Here is a 27,956-nt window from a genome sequence, read left to right as displayed (position 1 = left end):
ACAGCAGAACTAGCAAGGGGATGACTCATGAGCCATATACAAGGACTTCCCCTTCTCCTACCATTCTCCCTTTCTGCCAAAGCAAGGCATGCAGTGTAGAGTTGAGGCAGGAGACCCTGTCCTAATGGAGCATCTGATCAATACCTACTTCAGATACCAAATATCGTTATTTGAAAAATTATCATGAAGGGACACAAAGAAGCTATTATTTGCTCAGTATGTCGGACAGTTATTAGATGCTCCAAAAAGGTTTGTTGAATGAGTGACTTTGTGTTTAAAACTAAAATCTTAAAATCAGAAAAAATATGTTCAAAAATATGAAATATCCATGCTCACTACATAGATTTTTTTCTTTATCTTCAGTGGGACTACTACTTAGCAGGGGACAAAGCTTATTTAGATCTGTTGGGTAACTACAAGCAGTTGTGTAGTGTCATGATAGAGTTTTTTCCTATAGGTAATACACAGCCATTGAGTGGATTAGACTAGGGCAGTAAAAATATACATGTGTTGTTTTAGAATGATTGATCTGGCAGTCTGTACAGCATGAACTACAAGGGGGAACAGACTAGAGGCTGAGAGTTGGTTTAGGCATGTTGATTTTACATGGCTCTTATTTCAATCAGGCAAGGTGTAGGAGTCAGTTGGAGAAACAAGCTAATTCTCAGGAGAGGACGTCATGAGTGGTTGTGATGCCAGGCAAGGGGAAGGTAGAGTACTGAACTTTGTCTTTTAAGTGTGGAGTAAAGAAAGGGATACAGAGATATAATAAATTCCCTGTGAACTCCTTAAAGGCAAGTACCGAGTACTCCATGGCTTCCCTGGCACTTCATAGAGTACTTGACACATAGCGAGAGCTCAGTGAGGGACATGTTTGACATAAGACAGATGGAGGAGGTGAGTCTCTCTTAGTGGCAGCAGGAAAGCCTGTATGTCTAGATTGTCCCCTCTCAACCTGTTGACCATTAATGCCCACAGCTTCAGATCCAGGCATGCATTAAAACTGTTGACATTTGCTCATTCAACAAGTACTCCTTAGAGGCCCAACTCTGCATTAAGGGGCTCTAGGGAATCCTATATTCAGAGAGCTCATAGTCCACTGGGGATAACCAAATTCACCAGGGAGGCGAAGCTCTCTTTTTGTATTGCTGGGAATTAGTGATTGTTAAGATTTTCAGAAGAAAGCAACTGAAGCTACTCTTTGGACACTCACACACCCACCCACACACACACATAGTCATTCACTCTCACTTATGAATGAACACCCATAAATACATTCAGACAAAATAAGAAAGTATATACAGAATAAAACAAAAAAGCCTACACACCATCCCAGGCACTCCATAGACACACATGTGCAAACAAATACCCAAATTCAGGGATACTATGGAAACATACACATAGCCCCTGCCCAAACCAGCTCATCTCCCTACTCTTTTCCCACCCAAGCGGCACACGTGGGTGTGCAGAGGCTCTGGAGACATTTCACACAATCCAGATGTTTTATCTCTTCTGAAGTTTCATCTTCCAGTTGCTTGTTTGTTCTTCTCCCTCATGATTAAGCAGAAGCAACAGAATGTCTCTTTCCTGATACGGTAGCCTTTGGTCAAATAAATTTCAGGGTATTTTTAGCTGAACTTCCATTGTGTCACAAGGCAGAATAGTTATGATCACTCTGGCTGGGAAACAAATTTCTGGTGTTTAATCAATGAATTTGGTAAAGTTGCAGGATACAAAATTAATGCACAGAAATCTCTTGCATTCCTATACACTAATGATGAAAAATCTGAAAGAGAAATTAAGGAAACACTCCCATTTACCATTGCAACAAAAAGAATAAAATACCTAGGAATAAACCTACCTAGAGAGACAAAAGACCTGTATGCAGAAAACTGTAAGACAGTGATGAAAGAAATTAAAGATGATACAAACAGATGGAGAGATATACCATGTTCTTGGATTGGAAGAATCAATATTGTGAAAATGACTATACTACCCAAAACAATCTACAGATTCAATGCAATCCCTATCAAATTACCAATGGCATTTTTTACGGAACTAGAACAAAAAATCTTAAAATTTGTATGGAGACACAAAAGACCCCGAATAGCCAAAGCAGTCTTGAGGGAAAAAAACGGAGCTGGAGGAATCAGGCTCCCTGACTTCAGACTATACTACAAAGCAACAGTAATCAAGACAGTATGGTACTGGCACAAAAACAGAAACATAGATCAATGGAACAAGATAGAAAGCCCAGAGATAAACCCACGCACCTATGGTCAACTAGTCTATGACAAAGGAGGCAGGGATATACAATGGAGAAAAGACAGTCTCTTCAATAAGTGGTGCTGGGAAAACTGGACAGCTACATGTAAAAGAATGAAATTAGAACACTCCCTAACACCATACACAAAAATAAACTCAAAATGGATTAGAGACTTAAATGTAAGACCAGACACTATAAAACTCTTAGAGGAAAACATAGGAAGAACACTCTTTGACATAAATCACAGCAAGATCTTTTTTGATCCACTTCCTAGAGTAATGGAAATAAAAACAAAAATAAACAAATGGGACCTAATGAAACTTAAAAGTTTTTGCACAGCAAAGGAAACCATAAATAAGACGAAAAGACAACCCTCAGAATGGGAGAAAATATTTGCAAACGAAGCAACTGACAAATGATTAATCTCCAAAATATATAAACAGCTCATGCAGCTCAATATTAAATAAACAAACAATCCAATCCAAAAATGGGCAGAAGATCTAAATAGACATTTCTCCAAAGAAGACATACAGATGGCCAAGAAGCACATGAAAAGCTGCTCAACATCACTAATTATTAGAGAAATGCAAATCAAAACTACAATGAGGTATCACCTCACACCAGTTAGAATGGGCATCATCAGAAAATCTACAAACAACAAATGCTGGAGAGGGTGTGGAGAAAAGGGAACCCTCTTGCACTGTTGGTGGGAATGTAAACTGATACAGCCACTATGGAGAACAGTATGGAGGTTCCTTAAAAAACTAAAAATAGAATTACCATATGATCCAGCAATCCCACTACTGGGCATATACCCAGAGAAAACCATAATTCAAAAAGACACATGCACCCCAATGTTCATTGCAGCACTGTTTACAATAGCCAGGTCATGGAAGCAACCTAAATGCCCATCAACAGACGAATGGATAAAGAAGTTGTGGTACATATATACAATGGAATGTTACTCAGCCATCAAAAGGAACAAAATTGGGTCATTTGTTGAGAAGTGGATGGATCTAGAGACTGTCATACAGAGTGAAGTAAGTCAGAAAGAGAAAAACAAATATCGTATATTAACGCATATATGTGGAACCTAGAAAAATGGTACAGATGAACCGGTTTGCAGGGCAGAAATTGAGACACAGATGTAGAGAACAAACGTATGGACACCAAGGGGGGAAAGCCGTGGGGGGTGGGGGTGGAGGTGTGATGAATTGGGTGATTGGGATTGACATGTATACACTGATGTGTATAAAATTGATGACTAATAAGGACCCGCTGTATAAAAAATAAATAAAATGAAATTCAAAAAAAAATCTATTATTCATGGTTCTTGTATCTATGTTCATAGGTGTTCTCATATTAAACCACTTCTCATCACCTGAACTGCTACTATTCTGGCTCAGGCCACCATTGTCTCTGGCATATCAAACTGTAATAAGCCCCTGATTTCCCTCTCTCTACTCTCATTTCCCTACAATCTATTATCTACAGGCTGGCAGTGATTATATATATGATAGACACACACACACACAGACACACACACACACAGACACACACAACCCACAAAGTAGAGAAAATGGTTTAATGGAACCTCATGTATCCATCACCCAGCTTCAAAAATTATCAACTTGTTTTGCTCAATTTTATTTAATCTATATTTCTACCCCTCGCCCCAACTGTTCCCCCATTTTCTTGCTTTTTCTTGATTAAACTTATTGTCAGTTTTCTATATTGTTTGTGTGTCAAAGCAACCCATTTTGGATTTTGTGCATCATCTGTATTATTTTTTTGTTGTTGTTTTCTGTTTCACTGATTTTTGCTTCTGTGTAGATCATTTTTTTCTTTACTTTTCTTGGGATATTCTGTGTTCCTGGTTTCTTGAGGTAGATTAGCTTATGGTTTTCCCTTTTTTAAAGACCATATTTAAGGCTTCTTTATGGCTATCAATTTCCTTCTAAGCAGCACTTGAGGAGTTGAATACAAAATTTCATTTATAAGCATTTTCACTGTTGTTCAGTTCTAAGTATTTTCTAATATCCTTTATGGTTTCTTCTTTGTTTTCTTAAAAAAATTTAGCGGGCTTTCTAATTTTCAAATGTAAAACTTTATTATTAATTTCTAATTTAGTGCCTCATATTGAAACAAGATGGTCTATAGGATATGAAATCTTTTTTGTGTTTCTTGAGATTTGCTTTATGGCTTAACATATGATCATCTATTTTTGGTAAAAAAAAAAAACACTGTTTATTTACTAAGTGTTAAGTCTATGTGTATTCCTTACTTTATGCTTGTCAAAAGGATTCTTCACTTATTTTATCATACAAATTATTGGTTCGATTTGTCTTTCATTTACTGAGAATCTATGGGTTTGTCATTTTCTCCTTGTAATTCAATTTTTGCCTTACATATTTTGAGTCCATGTTATCCATACATAAAAATTAAGAATTTTTTTCAGTTGGTATACTCCATTTTTTAGTGTAATATTTCTTCCTGAACAAAAGTGTTAGTCTTACAGTCCCTGCTGTCTGTATTTTAGAGTTCTATGACTTTATTTTGATTAGGATTTACCCATACATATATTTCCATCACTTCATTTTCAACTTGTGTTTTTATGTGCCCTTAAGGTGTGACTCTTGTATATATATAACATACAGCTACATTGTTTATTTATCATTAGATTATATTGTTTGTTTCTACTATCTTATTTTATATATTCTTTTCCCCCATGTTTTTATATGCTTTATTTTTTCTTGCCTTCTATGGTATTGAAGCATTTTCTATATTCCCCTTTGTTTTTTCTCTACTCTTTTGTAAGTGTTGCATTTTATTTCTAGTATATTCTTTTTTTTTTTTTAAATTGACCCTTTTATTTATTTTTAATTAATTAATTAATTAATTTAATTTTGGCTGTGTTGGGTCTTCGTTTCTGTGCGAGGGCTTTCTCTAGTTGCGGCAAGCGGGGGCCACTCTTCATCGCGGTGCGCGGGCCTCTCACTGTCGCGGCCTCTCTTGTTGCGGAGCACAGGCTCCAGACGCGCAGGCTCAGTATTTGTGGCTCACGGGCCTAGTTGCTCCGCGGCATGTGGGATCTTCCCAGACCAGGGCTCGAACCCATGTCCCCTGCATTGGCAGGCAGATTCTCAACCACTGCACCACCAGGGAAGCCCTCTAGTATTTTCTTAATGGTTACCTTAAATGTTGATATATATACTTGACCTTAAATTTAATATCTCCACTCTCCTCCCAAATAGTACAAGAATATATTAATCCATGTATCCCTACTCCCTCCTTCCATTTGGCTTACTGTAGTTATTTATTCCACTTTGTTTTTGTAGCCCTTAACATCATTTGTAGAGAGCCATTATTTGTTTAGCTTACCCATAAGTTTATCAACACTTGTGCTCACCATTCCTTCTTGAATCTTCCTGCTGGTTTCATTTTCAACTATATGAAAAACTTCTTTTAGTAGTTCCTTTCCTGAGGATTCATTCAATCATTTTTTAATTCAAAAATATTTATAAACCAGCTACTATTGGTCAGGTAGGATTTTAGGTGCTAGGAATATAGAAGTGAACTGAAAAAAATCTCTGCTCTCATGAAGCATCCAGGCTAGTGGAATGAAAGGAAGAGTAAGCAAATAAAAATACATTTTGTCAGATCTATCTGACAAAATAATGCATGAAGAAAAATAACGCATGGTAAGGGAAAGAGGGATTACTATTTATGATAGGATGGTCAAAGAATGCTTTTCTGATATGGAGAATTCTGAATGAGGCCTGAATACTGTGAGTGACCCAGCCATGGGAAAATATTATCTTATTTATCTAAACTCATCTTTATTTTGAAACCACTCTCAAATGATAATCTAGTTGGCTATAGAATTCTTTTGGCTTCTATTGTTTTTTTCAAGAAGTCTGCTATCAAACTGCTATTTCTTTGTAGATAATATGTCTTTTCTATTTTGTTGTTTTTAAGATCTCCTCTTCGGTATTTTTCAAATCCACTATGGTTGGCTTGGATATATTTTTTTATACTGAGCTTGCAAGTGATTAATGTTCTTGAAGCTAAGGATGCTTATATTTCAACAATTCTGAGAAATTGTCATCCATTAGTACTTTATTGTTTTTCCCCCATTTTCTCTATTCAGTGACTATTTTTCTTTCACAGAATATCTACTGCAAATAGACCTTTTTAAAATCTGTTTTTTCTTGTTTTTACCCCATAATGTTTGGATCTTTTCTCATGTTTTCAATCTCCTTTGATACTTTTATCATTTTAATTATAGTTCCTTTATAATATCTATTTGATTATTCTGTTATGTGAGGTTTTTGGAAGGGGTATAATTCAGCTACATGTTGTATCAGCTGACTCTTGCTTATTACCATTTCCTTAGGTGTTTCGTTGTTGTGGATTGTGAACTTCTTTTCAGCAAGCATTTATTTATGGCCACGGCTCTTTAGAGTGTTTGCTTTTGTAAGTCAATCTAGAGGTATCCCCATCCTGAGACCTATGTTTATGTTAATTTCTTAGCTTTTAAGCCCCAAACCAGGAGTACATTTAAATATTGATCTCATATAAGATTAGGCTTGAAGTTGCTAAATCTCAGTGGAAATGTTTCCCCTAAACTCCTCTCCATTTCAGAATTTATGCTTGGATAGACAAGTTTCCTTTCTGAATTTTCATGTTGTGAACTGGTTTTATCTAGTGTCTTTTATGTAATTCACCCTTCTCCTGAGGTTGGAGCCCTTCAGGGTCTTGCTTTTATGTGGGAGTCTAACTCCAGCTTTAAACCTGGCATAGTCCTGGCTTACACCTGTTGTCCTGATATAACTATTGGTAAAGCCTCCTCTCTCAAAAGTGTTCCAGTTTAGACAATAAATTACATAATCTCCTAACCCTTAGGCAGGGATATTCTTGGTGTGCTGGAGGAGAAGAAAAGCCAGAGTGGCTAATTTGTAGAGCTACAGGTGGTTGGAGAAGAGCTTAGAGAAGAAGACAAGGGTCAGTTTACAAAGTACTTTCTAAGTAAGAGAAAGGTATTAGAATTTATTCCAGGTATAACTGGAAACCATTAAGGAATTTTAAGCCAAAGGATTTTAAGTAGTTTCTGGCTGCTTCTTTGTTTTACCTGACTACCTAGATGTGTCCCCTATGCCTTGTGTAGTTTAGTCATCAGTCAAAGCAGAGTTTCTACTCAGATTTTGGGACTTACCCTCTCAGTGGTTTTGTTTTTCTCCAAGGCTTCCCCCTGCATTTTCAGCTCTTTGGCCAGCTTTGAGCTCTGTCTTCTGAGGTGTTAAGCCAATAATTTTTCTGATTTCTGCCTAACTCACAAACATCACCCACCACAGTTTTGTCATCTGTCATTTAGTGGAAGACTCCCCTATTGTTTCTGCCTGCATTTTTTTCCATAGCCCCAGAGTTTTCACTATGTATGTAGTGGTCAGCCAGGTTTGGGGGCAAAGTATATACTCAGATTTGGGGTCCTATCCTCTCTGTGACTCTCTTGCTTCCAGGACTCCCACCCCTAAATTTCCATATTATTGGCCACTTTGAGCCATTAAGGCTGTGGTATCTGCCACAGAAATTCTAGGTTTGGGAGAGGACCTTTAGAAAAGAAAAGCCACAAACACAATTTTAACCTGTTGCTGCTGCCATTTTTTTTTAACCATCTCTCTTTTATTGAAAACACAGCAAGATGAAAGAATAAAATGGATTTGAATGCATCCCTTCCACACAGATTTGTTGAGGGCATGGTACTAAGGATACAGTAGTGAGTAAGATGCAGTCCCTGCCCTCAAACGTGCTAAAGTTTAGACATGAAACATGTCAGTTCTTCCCCCTCTTCTCTACGCTCCTACCCTCTCCTGAAGGAAACCTAGGGCTGTCATCAAATCTCTGGTTGGCTTTTTCCAAAAGCTCCAATATCCCAAGGTTGCAGATGGGTGGGGCTGAGACTCTTTAGGAGCTAAAGTGAATTCAAGAGATTGCCTAAAAGTGAAAGTTCCTCTAGTCTCAGCATTCTCAGGTTTTTGTACTATAAATCATTATCCGACCTATTTATTATCTAGTTCCCAAGCTGTTAGCATACATAGTGCCTTTTTGCAGATAAGGAAATGTATCCCCTCTAGACGAATTGCATAAATGTGGCTCCTCTGTGGACCAGTTAGGGAAAGGCTCCCTTCCTACAGGCTTCAGCCCCTCATCAGGGTACGCGGTGCCTTGAGCACATGTGCTGCCATCTTTCAAGACTAAACTTTTTTCAAGTTTTTGTCTGCTTTCAATCATTCCCCATTGGTTTCAAATAGTCTGTATATCTATCTATCTATATATCCATAATTTTTAGTTCAAATTTTATAATTAATAGCTATAGGAAGGTATATCCAAATGATTTAGTCTGCTGTTACCAAAACCTGGAACATTTATTGTAACTTTAATTTATGTTTAGATGAACAGCAATTTTGAAAATGTTCTCCATGTTTATTAACAATTTTTATCCATTTCATGAATTTTCTGTTCATGTCATTTACCCATTTTTCTATTTGTGTGTTTGTTTTTATCTTATCTGTAAGAGTTCCTTATTTATTGAAGATAATAAGATATTAACTCATTAGACATATTGTTAGAGAATCAAATGAAATGTGTTTTAAAATTTAAGATTTTAGTTTTATGGTAATTGTTATATAGGCCTTGGATGTTCATATGGGATCATTTAGTAGAAGAGATAACGTAAGGAGTTTGCTCTTATTAGAGATGCCACTGCATAGAGAAGGGAGCTCTTTCCTTTTCATAAGGCAAAGTCTTGTGTTCAGCTTGCATGATGTGCAGGGCAGTGTTGGCCGTGATCTTCCTAAGCAAAATCTTGTCAAACATATTATCTATGTACTTACTGATCACCATGACATTTTTTTCTCAGTCATAATCATTTGCCCTACTTACTAGTAACTACTGTTAATAGACTGCTGCTTCTCTGCATCAGAGGAAATACTGCAAAGTAATTAATATTTGCTAAGGGCACTGTGGGTCCCTACCAGAACTCAACTGAAACATTGTTCTCTCTCTTTTTGTCCTTAGGAGTACACCATTGATGTATTTTTTCGACAGACATGGCATGATGAAAGACTGAAATTTGATGGACCCATGAAGATCCTTCCACTGAATAATCTCCTGGCTAGTAAGATCTGGACCCCTGACACCTTCTTCCACAATGGCAAGAAATCAGTGGCCCATAACATGACCACACCTAACAAGCTGCTCAGACTGGTGGACAATGGAACCCTCCTCTACACCATGAGGTCAGAGAGTGGCGCAGCTCATCTAAAGTATACTGGGGTAGGACCAGGATTGAAATCAGCATGTTTTAAGCTATCCATTGAAAATTCTGTCAAGGTTACAGATTAGAAATGCACATATAGGCATATACTTCCTAACACATTTTCAGGTATGTACACTTGCAGATGTATATATTACAGACACAAGTATAGAGAGTTGGCCAACAGGCACATGAAAAAATGCTCATCGTCACTAATTATTAGAGAAATGCAAATCAAAACCACAATGAGGTATTACCTCACACCGATAAGAATGGCTATCATTAAGAAGTCTACAAATAATAAGTTCTGGAGAGGGTGTGGAGAAAAGGGAACCCTCCTACACTGTTAGTGGGAATGTAAATTGGTACAGCCACTATGGAGAACAGTATGGAGGTTCCTTAAAAAACTGAAAATAGAGCTAACATATAATGCATCAATCCCACTCCTGGGCATAGATCCAGAAAAAACAAAAACTCTAATTTGAAAAGATAATGTGCACCCCAATGTTCATAGCAGCACTCTTTATAATAGCCAAGACAGGGAAACAATACAAGTACCCATCAATAGATGATTGCTTTAAGAAGATGTGATACACACACACACACACACACACACACACACACACACACACACACACACACAATGGAATATTACTCAGCCATAAAACAGAATGAAATATTGCCATTTGCAGCAGCATGGATGGACCTAGAAAATATCATACTAAGTGAAGTAAGTCAGGCAGAGAAAGACAAATATTATATGCTATCACTTATACATGGAATCTAAAAAATAATACAAATGAATCTCTATACAAAACAGAAATAGACTCACAGACTTAGAAAACAAACTTATGTTTACCAAAAGGGGAAAGGGAAAGGGAGGCGGGAGGGATAAATTAGAAGTGTGGGGTTAACATATACACACTACTATATATAAAATAGATAAACAACAAGGATGTACTCTTATAGCACAAGAAACTATATTCAATATCTTATAATAACCTATAATAGAAAATAATCTGAAATATTTATATGTATATAGGTGTATGTATATAAATTTAAAAAATATATATATATATATAAACGGAATCACTTTGCTGTATACCTGAAACTAACACAATATTGCAAATCAACTATATTTCAATAAAAAATAGAGTTGGCCATATGAACATTTTCAGACACACAGAGATATACATTCACAATGTATAAATGTTTATGCATACTCAGAGACATGTGTAGACTAATACACAGGCATATACATAGTCAAGGGCATTTAAATACACAGACTTACAGCCATATACACAGGCATGAACACTGTGACAGTCAGAATAGCCTAGGTTTAACTGAAGCAACAAACTATCCGTATGATGCAGAATTGTGAGAATCAAGTGAGATAATGTTAGCTATTTTCTGAAACGTACAATGTTACATATATAAGTACAAAATTATAGCAACATATATTTTATGCCACATTGTGTGGAAATGCTGAGGAGTTTCATATAAGTGAATTTCCACACAACTTAAGAATATAACTTTTAATATATATATGAATATATATTATATATATAATGTATTTCATACATTCTGCTCCCAAAGCATAAAACCGTCACAGTTTTATGTTTTTCATGACTCATTATCATTAGAGGTTTTCGGTATGTAAATTTTGCTTTTAAAAGAATAATTTTGAACACATTTCCAGTTCAGTAAGATTCTTTGCCCCAACACTAAAAACCTTCTTCGTTCTTGCTGTCAGTTGTGACTTCCTGACGCTGCCTCCCACATTAATGAGTGATCTTTCGGTGCAGGTTCTGTGCATTTGTTATTATACACAATGAAACTCAAATAATGTATACCTGGTAAATATGTGATGAATACATGAAGTGTGCTTGCCTGTATGCTAGTCCTTCATTACTTTAAATTTACTATTTATTGATGTGCTTCTGAAAGAATTTGGGAGACAAGAAGATGGCCAAGGAAAAATGGATAGCAAGTCAATTGTTAGAAGTTGAATTAAAGAGGAGGAGCTGAGAGAGTAGAGGAAAGAATGATGGAGAAAAGGGAAGTGGATAGAACTGGGAAGAATAATGTGGAGAAGAGATCAATAAAATTAACATATATATTTATTTTATTGGTCTATTCCCAGAACTTTTATACACACACACACACACACACACACACAGATGATTCGATCAAGGAGAAGTGGGTAGAGGAAAGAGAGACTATGAGAGGAGAGAAAAAGAGTAGAAAATTTGAGAAGATAAGGCAGAAGATGAAATAAAATAAAAAGACTAGATATTAGAATATCCTAAAAGAAAAAGGAGAAATTGGAGTAAAGTATGCAGTAAATGGGAAGAAAGAAAAGAAGACATACAGAAGTAGGGAAAGGGACACTGGAGGGAGAGAAATTGTAGATGGAAGAAAGATTAGTATTCTTCCTCCATTCATTTATTCATTCACCAAACATGTTTTGACTTCTTAATACATACATGGCCCTGGACTAGGTTCTGGCTATGCAAACATTAAGAAGATATGGTCTTTGTCCTTAAGACAGTCACAATATAATACGGGGAAAAGGCTAATAGATAACCACAAAAAATTAACTGAGATGATAAAGTTATGAGTAATTATGAAAGAATAGAAAAGGGTCATCTAACTCATTCTTCTGGATCAAGTTGAGCAAAGAGTCCCTGGATGAGGCAACACCTAAGTTCCTGATTATTAGTATTGGCATTCATTTTTGCTTTATTATATAAGTAGAATGTAGTCAAGGAAATTGTATGTGGAAAGTGGAGGGAAGAGAGGAAGGACATTCTGGGTAGAGAAAACCAACTGCGCAGTTGCAGGAAATTGAATGGTATATTATAAGCAAGACAATAAGGTGGTCAATTTTTTTTAAATGTTATATATGGCATCCTAGTTACTGTGTAAAGAATGCATTTGTAGGGAACAAGACTGGAAATAGGAAAGCTGGTTAGGAGACAGATTAAATAGTCTAGATGAGGAGTGGTGAAATTCTAATTCAGAGCAGTGGATTAAGATGAAGACGGGGAGATACACTGAGGAAATAGACAGTAAAAACAGCCAATGTCAGAATGAGAGCAAAGAGGAGGAATTAAGGTAGAAGGCACCCAAGTAAAATGGGTGGCTGATGGTATTATGAACTGGGGTAGATCATATGAGATTTAGGAAAAATTTAGATAGAATAAACCTGTGAGGTTAATTTTGGACAAGATAAGCTTAAGAAGATTATAGATTATCCAGGGACAGAAGTCTAACAATAGTTGGATATTCAAGTCATAAGATCAGGAGAGAGACACAAGGGAGAGATGTAAAGTTTGGTATTGTCAGTATGGTGGGACAACCATGTGAATGCATATGATCACTTCAGGAAAGTATGTAGAGTGAGAGGAAAATCATGCCAAGCATCCAGTCATGTAGCATCACTATCATTAAAGCAGAAGGGAAGAAAGAGGAACCTATGATGGAGACCGAAAAGGAAAAGAAAAGAAGGTGTTAATAGAACCACTAGTGTGCAGTATCTTGAAAGCTAAGTGTGGTAGTCAATACTGCTACTTCCAATATTTCCAGTTCACTTCCCTCTGGGTATATGTTAGTATTTCACTTCCATAGATCCTTAGACAAATGAATTGCTTTGGCTAACCAAATGTGAGTGGAAATAACATGTGTGATTTCTGAGGGAGGATTGGAAACTTTTATTTATTTTTTGTTTTTTTAACATGTACATTTCTTTATTTTCATCTCTGTGCAAAAGTTTTGCAATTAGTGGAATCTATTATAACTGTTTCCATATCAGTACCTTCTGGAAACACAGTGATCACTCAGGAACTAGAATATTGTTCTTTTTAATTCATAAAATTAAGTATCATTTTACTCAGGATGAATTTGCAGCACTGGTCATAAAGTTCATTTATCTTTTTAAAAAAAGTATAGTTGATTTACAATGTTGTGTTAGTTTCAGGTGTACAGCAAAGTGATTCAGTTATATATATATTTTCAGATTCTTTGACATTATAGGTTATTACAGGATATTGAATATAGTCTCCTGTGCTCTACAGTGGGTCTTGTTGTTTATCTATTTTGTATATAGTAATATGTATCTGTTAAGGATTGGAAACTTTTAAAAGCCAGTACATGATTTTCCATGTTCCTCTCCCCTGGCCACAGTGAGTAGTATTATGCCAAGTGGCCTTGGCTCTATCATTCTGTGTCCCTTATTAAAGATAACATAGAAGAGAACATCCCTCCCCACAACATGAGATAGACAAATAGTGTGAATGAGAAAGAAACCTTTGTGGTTTTAGGACACTGATATTTTAGGATTGTTACTGAATATTGATTGAACACATTTTGGCTAATATATTGAAAGGGTAAAGGGTTTCAAAAAGATGAGAGTGATCAATAATAATAATACAATAATAGAATAATAAGTACAATAGTTGCCATCAATATAGTACTTACAATGTGCCAGGCATTTTTATAATCATTCTAATTTTATGATCTTCATAACAAGTCTATGAGATAGATACAATTATTCCAACTTTACAGATAAGGAATCTGGGACACAGAGTGAGTAACATTTTCTAAGATCACCTAGGTAGTAAATGGTCGAGCATTCATACTCTGGCAGTATGGCTGCAATTTTATGCTATTTACTATTACTTATACATCTTTACAATATTGTTGGCTATTACAAAGATATCTACTAATATAGAGAATTGAAAGTATGTATTAGGTTTGGTAACATGGAAAACACTGGTGTTCTTCACATACACTCTTTCAGTGGAGTGATTAGTGCAATGAGGAGTTTTTATGAGTTGGCATAGAGGTAGTGGAGATAGTGAACATAGAAAATACTTTCTGGGAACTTGCATGAAAATGAAAGGGATGGGTATATAATAGATATATTCAGGGGTAAAGGAAATAGTTATTTTTTTTTGAATGGAGAGACTGGCACATATTTGTGAGATAGCTGGAAGGGGCTAGTAGAAAGGCAAAGATTGAAGATACAGTAGAAATAGGGTTTTTCTGACATCAGGTTCCCAGAGAAAACTGTCAGGAGAAGGTATCCAAACTACAGGGAAAGTTGTACTTGTAAAGGAAGGGGGATACCTGTTCTGACACTGCATGAAAGGACATGAAATTAGACATAAATGTTGAAAAAGAGGTGGGGAGGATAGGACAGAGTAGAAGTCTGAATGGTTATAATGTATGAAGGAGAATTTGAAGAGACTAGAGCATAAGTGGAGGAATAGATAGAAGAGAGATATACTTGTAATAAAGTGCATAAAAGAGAAGAGTTTGAAGAGGAGATGACAGTGTACACAACTGTGGAAAGAATGGAGTGGAGTAGATATAAACAGAAGAGAGGATGTATGGAATGAGGTGGTTGGAGGGAAGAGTGATGGGCAGAAAAGGAACACATAGAGACTGAGAATAATAGAGGGAAAGAAACAGAATGAATGAGGAGAACAGGATAGTGGAGAAACTGAATAATAAAAGGAAAAGAGAATAGAGGATAGGTTTAAGTTTTGGAGGAGGAAGAGAAAAGAGAGAAGAAAGGAGATGGGAGGATAGGAATGTTGAAATATGAAGAAGAGAGGATGCAGACCGAGTAGGGCAGAAGATTAGTCACCTGAAAATAGAGTTGGATGAATGGGAAGATGACCATTAGGTCCTTCATTCTAGTCTGAATTGGACAAGAAAGTGGAGTTCGATAAGATAGAAGTCTATGCAGAATACCCTTGTGCTTATTCTGAAGGACAGAACAGAGGAGGTACAGAAGTTCAGAAGCATGATGAAGCTATTGGTTCCCTTACACAGTAAATGCTTCACTGTTGACCCAGGAAGGTGGATCCAGAGGGAAACCTAGGTTCAAAACTTAAAATAAGAGCTTGACTCTATTTATCACCCCATAATTTATTTGTCTAGTGACCTTTTGCAAGACACAAATTATCTGCTTTCTCATTTTGATAGTAATGTAGCTGCTGCCTGTCTTGTAGACACATGAAAAGCACAAATTGGATAAGGTCTGAAGAATACTTAGAATTTTTCAGGAAATGTCATTCTACGGCATTCCTATCATTATTTTGACCCTTAGAAATAGTATCTGGATTCCATAGGAAAATTTAAAAAGGACAACTTTTTAGAAAAATCTGACCAAGCATTGCATGGCTACATAACTAGGACAGTTTAGAATCAAGCCTTCCCTTGCTTCATCTTGGGACCTCAAGACAACCATAAAAATGCAGGCCAAAGCTCATTACCTGCTGTTTGCTTCAGCAGCACACATAGTAAAATTGAAACAATATAGAAAAGATGAACAGAGTCCAGGTCAAGATGATATACACATTTATGAGGTATTTTCCATTTTTTCGGACATGGATATAGGGAACTTTATTTCTATTAATGACATCTTATTTATTAATGAAGATATGGGGAAATACGTTCATTGTTGTGTTCTTTATACTTATTATATATAAATGTTGCATAATATATAATATAATAAAAAAGTTCCAGTGATTATTTGAATAGGAGGGAAAAGTACTTATTGAGTTTAGCTAGATTTTATCTCATTCACTTGAATCATTCATTCAACATATTTATGAGTGCTATTATGTTTAAGGCTTTGGGATATATGCTGAACTACAGAGATACATAAGACACAGCTCATGCTCTTAGTGACTTTACTGTCTAGTAGTTAAAGAAAACATATGCACAGATAGCTGCACAATAATATAAAAGTCCTTAAATAGAGGTAGGGGCAAAATGTGATGGAATTACAGGGTAAAAAGCATCTAAAATCATGTGGAGACACCAAGGAAAGTTGTGAAAAGGAGATAATACTTATCTTGTATCTTGAATTTTTAAGGAAATATAGGTAACTATTAAACAGATGAGGGACAGGGTGAGGTATAGGAGGGTATTCCAGGCAGGGAAAATAGCATACACAAATGCAGGTATTTATGAATTGACATCATGCATCAGAAAATTCATGTCTCTTGTTAGAACTTTTATTTGTTAATTCTTCCAAAAATATTTCTTGAGGGCTTAATCAGACCCAAAGAATATTCTGGGCACTAGGGATAAAGTGGTAGGCAAAAATAGATGTGGTTTCTGCTCTCATATAACTACATTCTATTGGGGAAAACAATTAAACCATGATGAAAATGTAGAATATGTGCTATGATCAGGGAAGCACAGAGTGAAATATGCTATATGAGCATATATGAGCAACTAGCAGGGACAATGAAGTGAGTCTATGGGGACTATCTACAATGAATTCCAGAGGAAATAACTTCTAAACTGTGACTTAAAAGATGTGTAGAAGTAAATTATAATAAAAGATAGGGAAGAAATGTTCCAGAGAGAGAGAGTACAGCAGATACGAAGGCCAGAAGAATGAACAGGGGAGGTAGTGATGATACAATAAAGAAACTAAAAAAATGTTCATTGTGACTGAACTGTCACCTAATGCAAGTTTGTGTGCCCAACACACAGTGAGGCCAAACAAACCAAACCATTGGAATTTTGTGCAGAGAAAGGTTTACTTCAGGACCAAGCAAGAACGGGTGGCTCATGCTCAAAAAACCCAAGTCCCCCCACTCCAATGGTTTTGTGGGAGAAGTTTTTATAGGCAAAATTTGGGGTGATGGTTGTGGGATGTGTGACTTTTTTCTAATTAGTTGGTGGTGAGGTAACAGGGCAGTGCTCTAAGAATCTTGTGCTTAGCCTGAAGTTGACATCCTCCACCTGGGTGGGGGCCTTAGTTCCTGCAGAACTCAAAGATACTGTTATGTATATGCCTTGAGGAGGAACCAGGGCCCTGCCCCATGGCTGCACTATTGTTTCTTGACTGCTCATCCTTTGTTTCTGCATTCCCTTACTTTCCTAAATAGACACTGTTTGAATCTGCCCTTTGGAAATCAGGGAAGGTCTGGGAGGCTGAAGCCTTTTTCCTGCAAACAAGAAACAGGGGACAGGGAGGGGCTTTTGTACCCAGGAGGATCCCACAGGGTCCTGCTTGGTTTCAGGACCACAAAGTAAAGTGCAGGTAAGTGGCCTGGGGTAAAGAAGGGTGTTTATGAGCAATGCTGGCATAAAAATGATAGGGGCCCATTGAAGAGTTTCTTCCAAAAGAATGATACAAACAGTTTTGCATTTTAGATAGATCACTCTGGGGACAGTATGGAAGGTAGATTGGAGGAAGGCAAGATGAAGGTAAGGTGCCCAGTTACATGAGCTATAAATTCTAATAATAATATTAATAACAACTACTATGTATTGAACACCTACCATGTGACAGACACTTTATGTAAAACATCTCTAATCTTAACAAAACTATTTAATATAGGTATTATCCCTATTTAGCTGATCCAGAAAGTAAAGCTTAAAAACTAAAAATGATTTGCCCAAGATGACACAGTTATTAAGCAATTGCAGATCTCTCTGAGTTCAAGTTACTCCTTTTTCCACTAAATAAGGTTTTTAGTATATGGTTATACTATATTTTCAAAAAGTAGCATTGATGGTATTCTGTGCCTGATTGGAAATTGGTGGGCATAAGGATGATGATTGGTGGGGGGTTGTATGAGTACTTCCTGTAAGTAAAGAAGTCCCCTGGGGTAATGGAAGTACTAAAGGTTGGGAAAAATGATAATCTAAATGTTAACATCCCCATTGAATGTAGAGGAGTAAATAAGCATTTGGAAAATGGCAGTGATAAAGAAAGAGGGGTAGTGGAAAAATTTCTGTGTGACCGATGAGCGATAATAGTCTGGAAGTGATACAGAATGTATTTATCCAGTAGTTACAGGGAAGCATTATTGATTTTTTTTAAAGTGAGCAACATGATCAGATAATTTGTGTTAACACAAGTTGCTGAACCCAAAAATGTATGATAGTTCAAACATGACAGATTAAGAAGGTAGATTCTGCAGTAAGATTACTCCTGGTCCTTCCTCTGTAAAATGGGGTGAATCATAACACTACCTGCCTCATAATGTTGACTAAAAAACGCATAACCGAAAAGTTGTGAGTTATGTTTTATTTGAAGACATCACTGAGGACTATAGCCCGGAAATAACCTCTCAGATTGTTCTGAGGAACTATTCCAAAGAGGTAAGTGAGGAGCCAGGATATATAGCAGTTTTTGCTTTCAAAAAATCATGCAGTTGAACATCAAGAAGATTACTGCTAATCACAAAAACCAGACATCTCAAGTTAATGATTTTAGTGCTTTTCTGTATATGAGAAGGTGCAAAAGACTGGGCTTATTGAAATTATTCCTTTGATATGCATCTTAAGTATCTAGGGCCAGTATCCTGTTTTTCTCCATCCTGAATTCCCCTCAGGACCCACCGACAGGGGGTGGCTGCAGTGGCTGATGGCTTGGTGTCTGGCAACATTCCTTATTTATTGGAATGACAGGCAACATTCTTTGTCCACACTTGGAGTAAATGTGATAAGCCATGTGAATTGCTTGACATATGTCCTGCCACATGTCCACTCTGTGGAGGTTTTTGTGTTAATATCCCCATTTTTATAATTACTAAACTGAAGTTTCAATAGAACGACAGTCACACCATTAATAACTGGCAGAGCTGGTACAGAATCTCAAGTCACTCTTATGTTAAAGCAAACTGTTTTTCCCTACTACATCCCACTACTTCCTCTAAGAAGGGAATGTAGGGGATATCAGTTTTAAGCATAATGAGTTTGAGGTGGACATGACAAGCTGCAGCTGGAAATGCAGGTCTGTCACCCAGAACTTTGACACAATGGGATTTTATAAAATTAAATACATTGCACAAAGTGTCCTCTATATATTAGGCCACACACTAATAGTGTCCTATGTTTAGGTAAAAATTAAAGTAAGCACTCATTTCTCCATGTTGGCATCATCAAGAAGAAAGTGGTATTTTTTGACCAATTAAGAGAGACTTATTGTCATATTCAGACCTGCATGCCTTCCTTTATCCTTTGTCTGATTGGGTCAGTTTTGCTCATGTACTTGGGATGTTCCAAAGACAAATTATTTGAAAGATAAATTGTGCATGATACCTGAACTTTCCCCACCAACACACACGGAAATGTTAATAATAAATCTCCTCTCCTCTTGCTTTAGATACAAATAGCTTGCATTTGAGTCTTCATTACAGAGACTGCCTCTGAAATGGCCAGGAACCAGGGAAGGCATTTAGGTCACATTGTTAGTTGTATAGGACTTAATGTAATCAAATCAACCAAGCATTGATAGCTTTGTTTCACACAGTCCTTTTTTGTAATGGCTTTTGCTCTAGGGGATTCCACCTGTAGTTCCTTATTCATTAAGCTAGCAACTGACTCACGGAACCACACTTAGTGTGTTTCACTCTGATGAACAGAAGAGCATAGAAGAGATAGAGTGGCTCACTTTGGACTCTGAGAAAGCTTAGAATGAGGTGAGAAGCAAGTAATATTACAAGTCTCAGTTAATCACAAATTATGCTGTGGACTCTGTGTGGTGATATCAACCCCTACCCTCCAAGAATTCACATCTTAGCAGGAAAGATAGGACACATAATTTACTGTACTATAAGGCATAATGGAAGTTTCACAAAAAGCCAGCAATGAAGTGCTATAAGCTAAAAATTATAGGTTTCATTACAGCTTGGAGACATGGGCTGAGATGTGGGAAAGCATCACATGGGAACTAGCATTTAAGGGAGGGAAGGAAAAATGTATTCCCAAGAGGTCTTCTCACATTTGTTTCATTTTTGCCAGCTGCAAGAGGAAATTAGGGCCTTGAAATAACAAGAATTTCCTTTATTCTCAAAGGCAAGAAGCTGAACCTCAGGCAGATTGAGTCTGTTAAAAAGATCATTCTAACACAAGGGGGATTTACAGATCATCAGAAGGGTCCCAATGGTTCCAAAGAACCCAACTATTTTAGATGCTACTGTTTTCGAATGCAAGTTAGTGTGTCCAATGCCCAGTGAGGCCAAACAAATGGAAACATTGGGGTTTGGAGCAGAGAAAGCTTTATTGCAGGGCCGTGCAAGGAGAACAGGTAGATCATGCTCAAATTCCCCAATGGAGAAACAGGGGATTTGTACCTGGGAGGGCCCCACAGGGTCCTGCTCAGTTTCACTACCCTTAGACAGAGTATGTATGTTATAGTGAAATGAACTTTAGGAATTAGGAGCTCTAAGTGTTAGTCCTAACTCTGGCCCAGATCAGCAGTGTAACCATGGACAAGGCATTTCTGTTTTCTGGACCTCAGTTTCTTCTTCTGGGAAATGGGACTGAAAATACCTGCTCTGCCTATCTTGCAGAAATATTTATTAAATCAAGAAGCATTTACTGACTATATGCTATGTGCCAATCACCATACTATGCATCAGATTAGAATAATATGTAGAGACCCTTCTCTCAAGTTTCTCACACTTATGTGCAGAAGACAGACACATAAACAGACTGGATATACTGTGTTTCCGTCAAGTAGAGCATTTATAGGGACATGAAAGTCATCTAACTTTTTGTTTTTTGATGTGGCACCCCAGGCAGGAGTGGCTCCATCTTGAGCCTAGAAAGTTATTTCAACAGTGTTAAGCACTAAGCTACTTGTACAAAGTGCTCTGGGATTTCTGTGAGCTGGAGAACTCACTATGCCTATAGGGCACATACAAAGTTACCACGGAAGAGGTAATATTTGAGCATGGACTTGAATGGAATTTGTTCCACATATAAAGAGGAAAGGGCATTCCTGGCAGGACAAAAAAGAACCCAACAATTTGTAGAAAGGCACAAAAGCATGAGAGCTTTGTTTTGCAAAATCACAAGTATTGGCAGATGGCTGGAGAGTGGGGGAAAAGTGTGAATATCAGAAAATGAGGATGGAGCAACACATCTGAGGTAATTGTTAAAACCTAGATGTGTTCCATATAAGGGCTAAATGCAGTAGTGAAGCTCTGGTATTCCAATTAGGAAGCCCAAGGGCTTCCAGTATACTGAAGCCTTTTGCCTATAGCTTCAGGATTTAATGGGAAACTTGCAGAAAACTGGGATTCTTTTTTTTTAGGTTTTATTGGAGTATACTTGATTTACAATGTTTTGTTAGTTTCAGGTGTACAGCAAAGTGAATCAGTTATACGTATACATATATCCACTCTTTTTTTTATGATTCTTTTCCCATATAGTCCATTACAGAGTATTGAGTAGAGTTCCCCGAGCTATACAGCAGGTTCTTATTAGTTATCTATTTTATATATAGTAGTGTGTATATGTCAATCCCAATCTCCCCATTTATCCCCCAGCCTTATCCCTTGGTGACCATAAGTTTGTTTTCTACATTCGTGATTCTACTTTTGTTTTGTAAATAAGTTCATTTGTACCCTTTTTTTTTTTAGATTCCACATATAAGCAGTATCATATGATATTTGTCTCTCTCATTATGACTTCACTCAGTATGACAATCTCTAGGTCCATCCATGTTGCTGTGAAGGGAACCCTCCTACACTGTTGGTGGGAATGTAAATTGGTGCAGCCACTGTGGAGAACAGTCTGGAGGTTCCTTAAAAAACTAAAAATAGAACTACCATATGACCCAGCAATCCCACCCCTGGGCATATACCCAGAAGAAACCATAATTCAAAAAGACACGTGCACCCCAATGTTCATTGCAGCACTATTTGCAATAGCTAGGACATGGAAGCAACCTAAATGTCCATCAACAGAGGAATGGATAAAGAAAATGTGGTACATATATACAATGGAATATTACTCAGCCATAAAAAGGAACGAAGTTGTGCCATTAGCAGAGACGTGGATGGACCTAGAGACTGTTGTACAGAGTGAAGTAAGTCAGAAAGAGAAAAACAAATATTGTATAATATCGCTATATGTGTAATCTAGAAAAATCACACAGATGAACTTATTTGCAAAGCAGAAATAGAGACACAGACGTAGAGAACAAACATACAGACACCATGGTGGGGAGGTGGGGTGGGATGAATTGGGAGATTGGGATTGATGTATATACACTACCATGTGTAAAATAGATAACTAATGAGAACCTACTGTATAGCACAGGAAACTCTACTCAATGCTCTGTGGTGACCTAAATGGGAAGGAAATCCAAAAGAAGAGTGGATATATGTATACGTATAGTGGATTCACTTTGCTGTACAGCAGAAACTAACACAACATAGTAAAGCAAGTACACCCCAATAAAAATTAATAAAAAAAGAAGACGTGGTACATATATACAATGGAATACTCAGCCATAAAAAAGAACAAAGTAATGCCATTTGCAGAAAACTGGGATTCTTATGACTAATATACTGCTTGGTTTGGGTGTTTGATGGTGATATATTTCAAGTGACTCATCCTCTACTAATAATGGCTATTAATGATTTTACTATCTTTTCTATTTCAACATTAATGTCAGATCCTGCCCTTTACTCCATGATAACAGAAATAGCCTGCCTGACACCTCAACCATTCCTGAAGAGTGTTTTTTTTTAAATTGAGGTATAATTGATGTACAATATTATATAGGTTTCAGGTGTACAAGTGATTCACAATTTTTAAAGGTTATACTCCACTTATAGTTATTATAAAATATTGGCTATATTCCCTGTGTTCTACAATATATTCTTGTAGCTTATTTATTTTAACATAGTGCATTGTACCTCTTAATCTGCAACCCCTGTCTTTTCCCTTCCCCTTCCCCTTCTCTCTCCCCACTGGTAACCACTAGTTTCCTCTTTGAACTCATCTTCTATTAATCTTCCCCCTTGGTCTCTCCACTACAGACACAGTGGCATAGTTGCTATTTTTGGAACACATTGGTCACATTTCTACCTCAGGGCCTTTGCATTTTCTGCTCCCTCTACTTTGAATGTTCTTTCTTCAGGTGTCCATAAGGCTCACTCTCATTACCTTCAGGTTCATTGCTTAAATGTCACCTACTCAGTGAGGTATTCCCTGAACACGCTATTGAAAATTGCAATGCCTCGTCAATAGTTTCTACTCACATCTTATTTTTTTTCCTGAGACATATTGCCTTTTAACACATTATATAGTTTACTTATTTTACTTGTTTCTTTTTTGTCTTCCCTCTACTCAAATGTAAGCTTCAAGATGGTAACAATCTTGGTATGTTTGCTGATGTACTTATATTGCTTAGAATAATACCTGGCATATAGTACATGATCAAAAATTATTTGTTGAGTGAAACAATTAGCAAACTTTTAGTCAGCTCTATCCCAGACTTGCTGGGTGATTTGAGAAATGTTCTTCCTTTCTGCTTTATCATATGTCAAATATATGATGGGATAAAACTGGATGCTTTCTATAAGGGTCTTTCAGTTCTGAAATTCTAGGAAAGAGGCTAGACGACCACTAAGTATAGGTTGAGATATTGTGCTCTTAAGGAATCATATTAAGATGCTATTTGCCTGTTGGTGCTTTACGATGACCTAGAGGGGTGGGATAGGGAGGATGGGAGGGCGGCTCAAGAGGGAGGGGCTATGGGGACATGTGTATGCATATGGCTGATCACTTTATTGTGCAACAGAAACTAACATGGTATTGTGAAGCAATTATACTCCAATAAAGTTCTATTAAAAAAATAAAAAAAAAAGAAAGATGCTATTTGCCTGGAACCCTCGGAATACCTGAACCCTATATTGCCCGATCTATACCTCGCCTCTGCAAGGTCCCCACAGAAATACATGCTTTTAGGAAAGAAAAATCATTCGTTAGTTAATTGATTCAGTAGATATGTATTGAACACCTACAGTGTGCTAGGTACTGTGCTATGCTCCTGGCACACATCAAAGAAGATCCAAGACAAAAATCCGTAGCTTTACAGTAAGGAGAAAAAAATGATGATAAATAGAAAAAATTAATTACATGGCATGTTATAAGTTAGGTACTATGGGAAAAGAAAGAGCATGGTAAAGTTTACTAACCATAGTATGGATAGTAAACTGAATGGAGGTCGGGGTAGGCCTCATTTACAAGATAATAAGAAAAAAAAAACAAGATAGTTAAGCAAAGACTTGAAAGAGGTATGAAAGCATACCAAGTGCAAAGGCTATGATGTAAGAGAGACTGGCATGTTGAAAGAGCAGCAAGGAAGCCAGAGTGGCTGGAACAGAGTGAGCAAGGGAGGGCATAGTAGAAGATAAGCCAGAGAGGAACAGAAGATAAGATCATGTAAGACCCTGTAAGCCATAGCAAGGACTTTGGCTTTTACTCTGTATAAGATGAGGAAATACTAGACGGCTATTGTGTAGAGAATATATTGGGTTGGCCAAAAAGTTTGTTCAGGTTTTTTGGTAAGATGTTATGGAAAAACCCGAACGAACTTTTTGGCCAACCCAATACTATAAGGAGAAAGGGTAAAAGTAGAGATACCAGTTAGGGTGCTATGGAAGTAATAAAACTTTAACTTATTACTGTGGTGGAATAAAAACCAGCTGTTGAGAAGCAAAGGGTGGGGTGACAAGGGAGCCAGGGTGCTACAAAACATAGTGAACAGTGAAATGAGGGCAATACCTGAGGAGGGTGTGGGTATGTGTGTGCATGCATGAAGGGCTAAAAAGTACCTCCTTCCCATCTGTATTCCCATCTGTTTCTTTCATCCCCAAAAAAGGGGATTTCCTATATTGCCTTTTACTTCTGGTCTTTGCATAGGAATCAAAACAGGTTAAAACCTGGCTGGGACTGAGGTCCTATGATCTGATTATCACATTTTGAGGGGTCTTGGACCTTCTTTGAAAAGCCAACTGAAGATTACTTGCTGTACAGTAGATCTCTAAGACTCATTCATCTTGTATAACTGAAACTTATTACCCTTTCACTAATACCTCCACTTTCACTCCAGTTCCTGGCAACCACCATTCTATTCTCTGCTTTATGGGTTTGACTATTTTAGATTCCACATATAAGTGAAATCCTACAGTATTTGTCTTTGTCTGGCTTATTTCACTTAGCATAATGTCCTCCAAGTTCATCAATGTTGTTGAAAATGGTAGGATTTCCTTCTTTTTTAAGGCTGGATAATATTACATTGTATGTATATACATGTTCTTATCCATTCATCTGTTGATGGACACTTAGTTTGCTTACATGTCTTTGCTATTGTGAATAATTTTGCAATAAACATGGGAGTGCAGACATCTCTTTGAGATCCTGATTTCAATTCCTTTGGATATATATACCCAGAAGTAGGATTGCTGGATCCTATGGTAGTTCTATTTTTAATTTTTGAGGAGCCTCCATGCTATTTTCCATAGGAGCTGCACCAATTTATATTCTCACCAAGAGTGCACTAGGGTTCCCTTTTCTCCATATCCTCGCCAACACTTGTTATCTCTTATCTTTTTTGATAATAGCCATTCTAACAGATGTGAGGTGATATCTCATTATGGTTTTGACCTGCATTTCCCTGATGAGTAGTGATGTTGAGCACCTTTTCATACCTGTGGCCATTTGTATGTCTTCTTTGGAGTAATGTCTATTCCAGCCAATTAAAAATACTGTGTTGAATACTTAAAACTTACTAAGTGGGCAGATTTTATGTTAAGTGTTTTTGTCACAAAAATCATAATAATTTAATAACAATAAAGTAAAAGAGGGTGGAAGGAAAGTTTTGAAGGGGATGGATCTGTTTATGGCATAGATTGTGGTGATGAGTCTATTAGCCTGAGTGTAGTCAGGATGCTTTCTGCTGCAGCAAAAGCTTGAAGGGTCTTGAAAGTTGTAACAAGGAGGAAGGAAGGCAAGAAGGGAAGACAGTATGATGCAGTTGTTCAGAGAGCATTAGGATGCATTTAAGAACCAAGGAAACGAGCATAGCATAATTTGGCTTGTGAAGTACCCCACCCCAACCAACATCTGCTTTCTCATCACTGCTCTATGCTTAGGTGGGATGGGCAAGAAGTGGATGGGAAGGAAAATAGGAAAGTTATTATAAATCAGTTCTGCTCCTAAGCAGAAATCAATACCTTTTGCATCTTGCTTTGATTATCTATTTGTTGTGGTTTTATTTGCCATGTCCCTAGGACAGCTGGGTAGACATAAAGTAATTTCCCCTTGGCATTACTCATAAGATGCAGTATCTTGGAAATACTAATATAAGTGGAGAGAAGGAACACAATTTTCTTTACTAAACCCTCATGAAATCTTTTAATTATCCAACAGGAGCAAGCTTCTCAGTGAAAGACATTTCTCTTATATCAGATTCTTTGAGTCATGAAACCCCCTATTTATGCCTTAAGAATAAAGGGTAGATTGGTAAGGTATTGCAGGCTGACTTGGGAATGGAGCTTTTGTCCAAGACACATGGGAATTTTTATAAATATCCAAGGGATTAGTTAGAGCTGCAAGGACACTTGCCATCTACTTCTAACCTGTTACTATTTAGATAAGGAAATGGAAAATAAGATATGGATAAATATTTGCTGAAGGGCACACACTTGGTTTCTGCCTTCCAGCCTAGGGTTCTTGCTAATAAACACCTGAGCATGTTTGCTTTAGTCAGCCTGCTTTGAGCAATATCTACTACTGCTACTCTGATCATTCATGAGGTGTCACACATTTATCATGTTTAAGAATTAGCCAGGATTGGAGATTCTTGCCAGTTGGCCACCTAAAGCTCCAAGAGGATAGCAGAGATTGAATCCAATATAACCAGGAGGTATACAGGTTAGCTAGAAATAGCTCATCAGAGTTAGGTGTCAAATAATTCTGAAATTTTGCTGTGTGAGTCCCATTTACACATAGCAGGCTACTTTCTAGGCCAAAGAAAGTTGAGTCTCAAAAATACCTGCAGGAAAACAGAGGGGAAACTTTGGAATCGATTATTTAGACAGACTAATGCAGAAGAATGAGTATGTGGGCATGGCAAGTCGTACCCTATCCGGATTTCCACTGAGGGATCCATGAACAGTCTCTCCAACATGTTGTCCCTATTAAGAGAACATGAGCTCTTCAGACTTGACCTCTGAGGTTTTTGATGTCCTCCATAAACTTTGTAATTTTTTTCTGGCCAGCTACTGTGTGTGTGTGTGTACATGTACAAGTGTGTGTATGTATTCTCAAAGAGCCATCTTCTTAAACAAAGCTATAGCAGTTGCTGTAAGCAGCAGAGCCATCTTTTGTGCTTGTTTATTATCAGGTTAAAGATATTCTTTCTAGGGACTTCCCTGGTGGTGCAGTGGTTAAGACTCCACGCTCCCAATGCAGGGACCCGGGTTCGATCCCTGGTCTGGGAACTAGATCCCACATACATACTGCAACTAAGAGTTCACATGCCACAACTAAGGAGCCCGCCTACTGCAACTAAGATCCGGTGCAACCAAATAA

General features: G+C 37.2%; 1 protein-coding gene and 1 pseudogene across 2 annotated transcripts in view; both read left to right on the top strand.

Annotated features, from left to right (window-relative positions):
* Positions 1–27,956, top strand: part of GABRA3 (gamma-aminobutyric acid type A receptor subunit alpha3) — a 220,143-nt gene that overhangs the window by 133,890 nt on the left and 58,297 nt on the right. For both annotated transcript variants that reach the window (XM_036841158.1, XM_036841157.1), the window contains exon 5: positions 9,344–9,564. In XM_036841158.1, the coding sequence (XP_036697053.1) occupies positions 9,344–9,564 (221 nt within the window). The remainder of the gene's footprint in view (positions 1–9,343; positions 9,565–27,956) is intronic.
* Positions 15,873–15,973, top strand: LOC118889314 (annotated as a pseudogene).

The sequence above is a fragment of the Balaenoptera musculus genome, chromosome X (assembly GCF_009873245.2).
Source record: "Balaenoptera musculus isolate JJ_BM4_2016_0621 chromosome X, mBalMus1.pri.v3, whole genome shotgun sequence".
Classification (NCBI taxonomy): Eukaryota; Metazoa; Chordata; class Mammalia; order Artiodactyla; family Balaenopteridae; genus Balaenoptera; species Balaenoptera musculus.
Note: the sequence above shows the minus strand (reverse complement) of the source record. Positions and strands in the feature narration are given on the sequence as shown.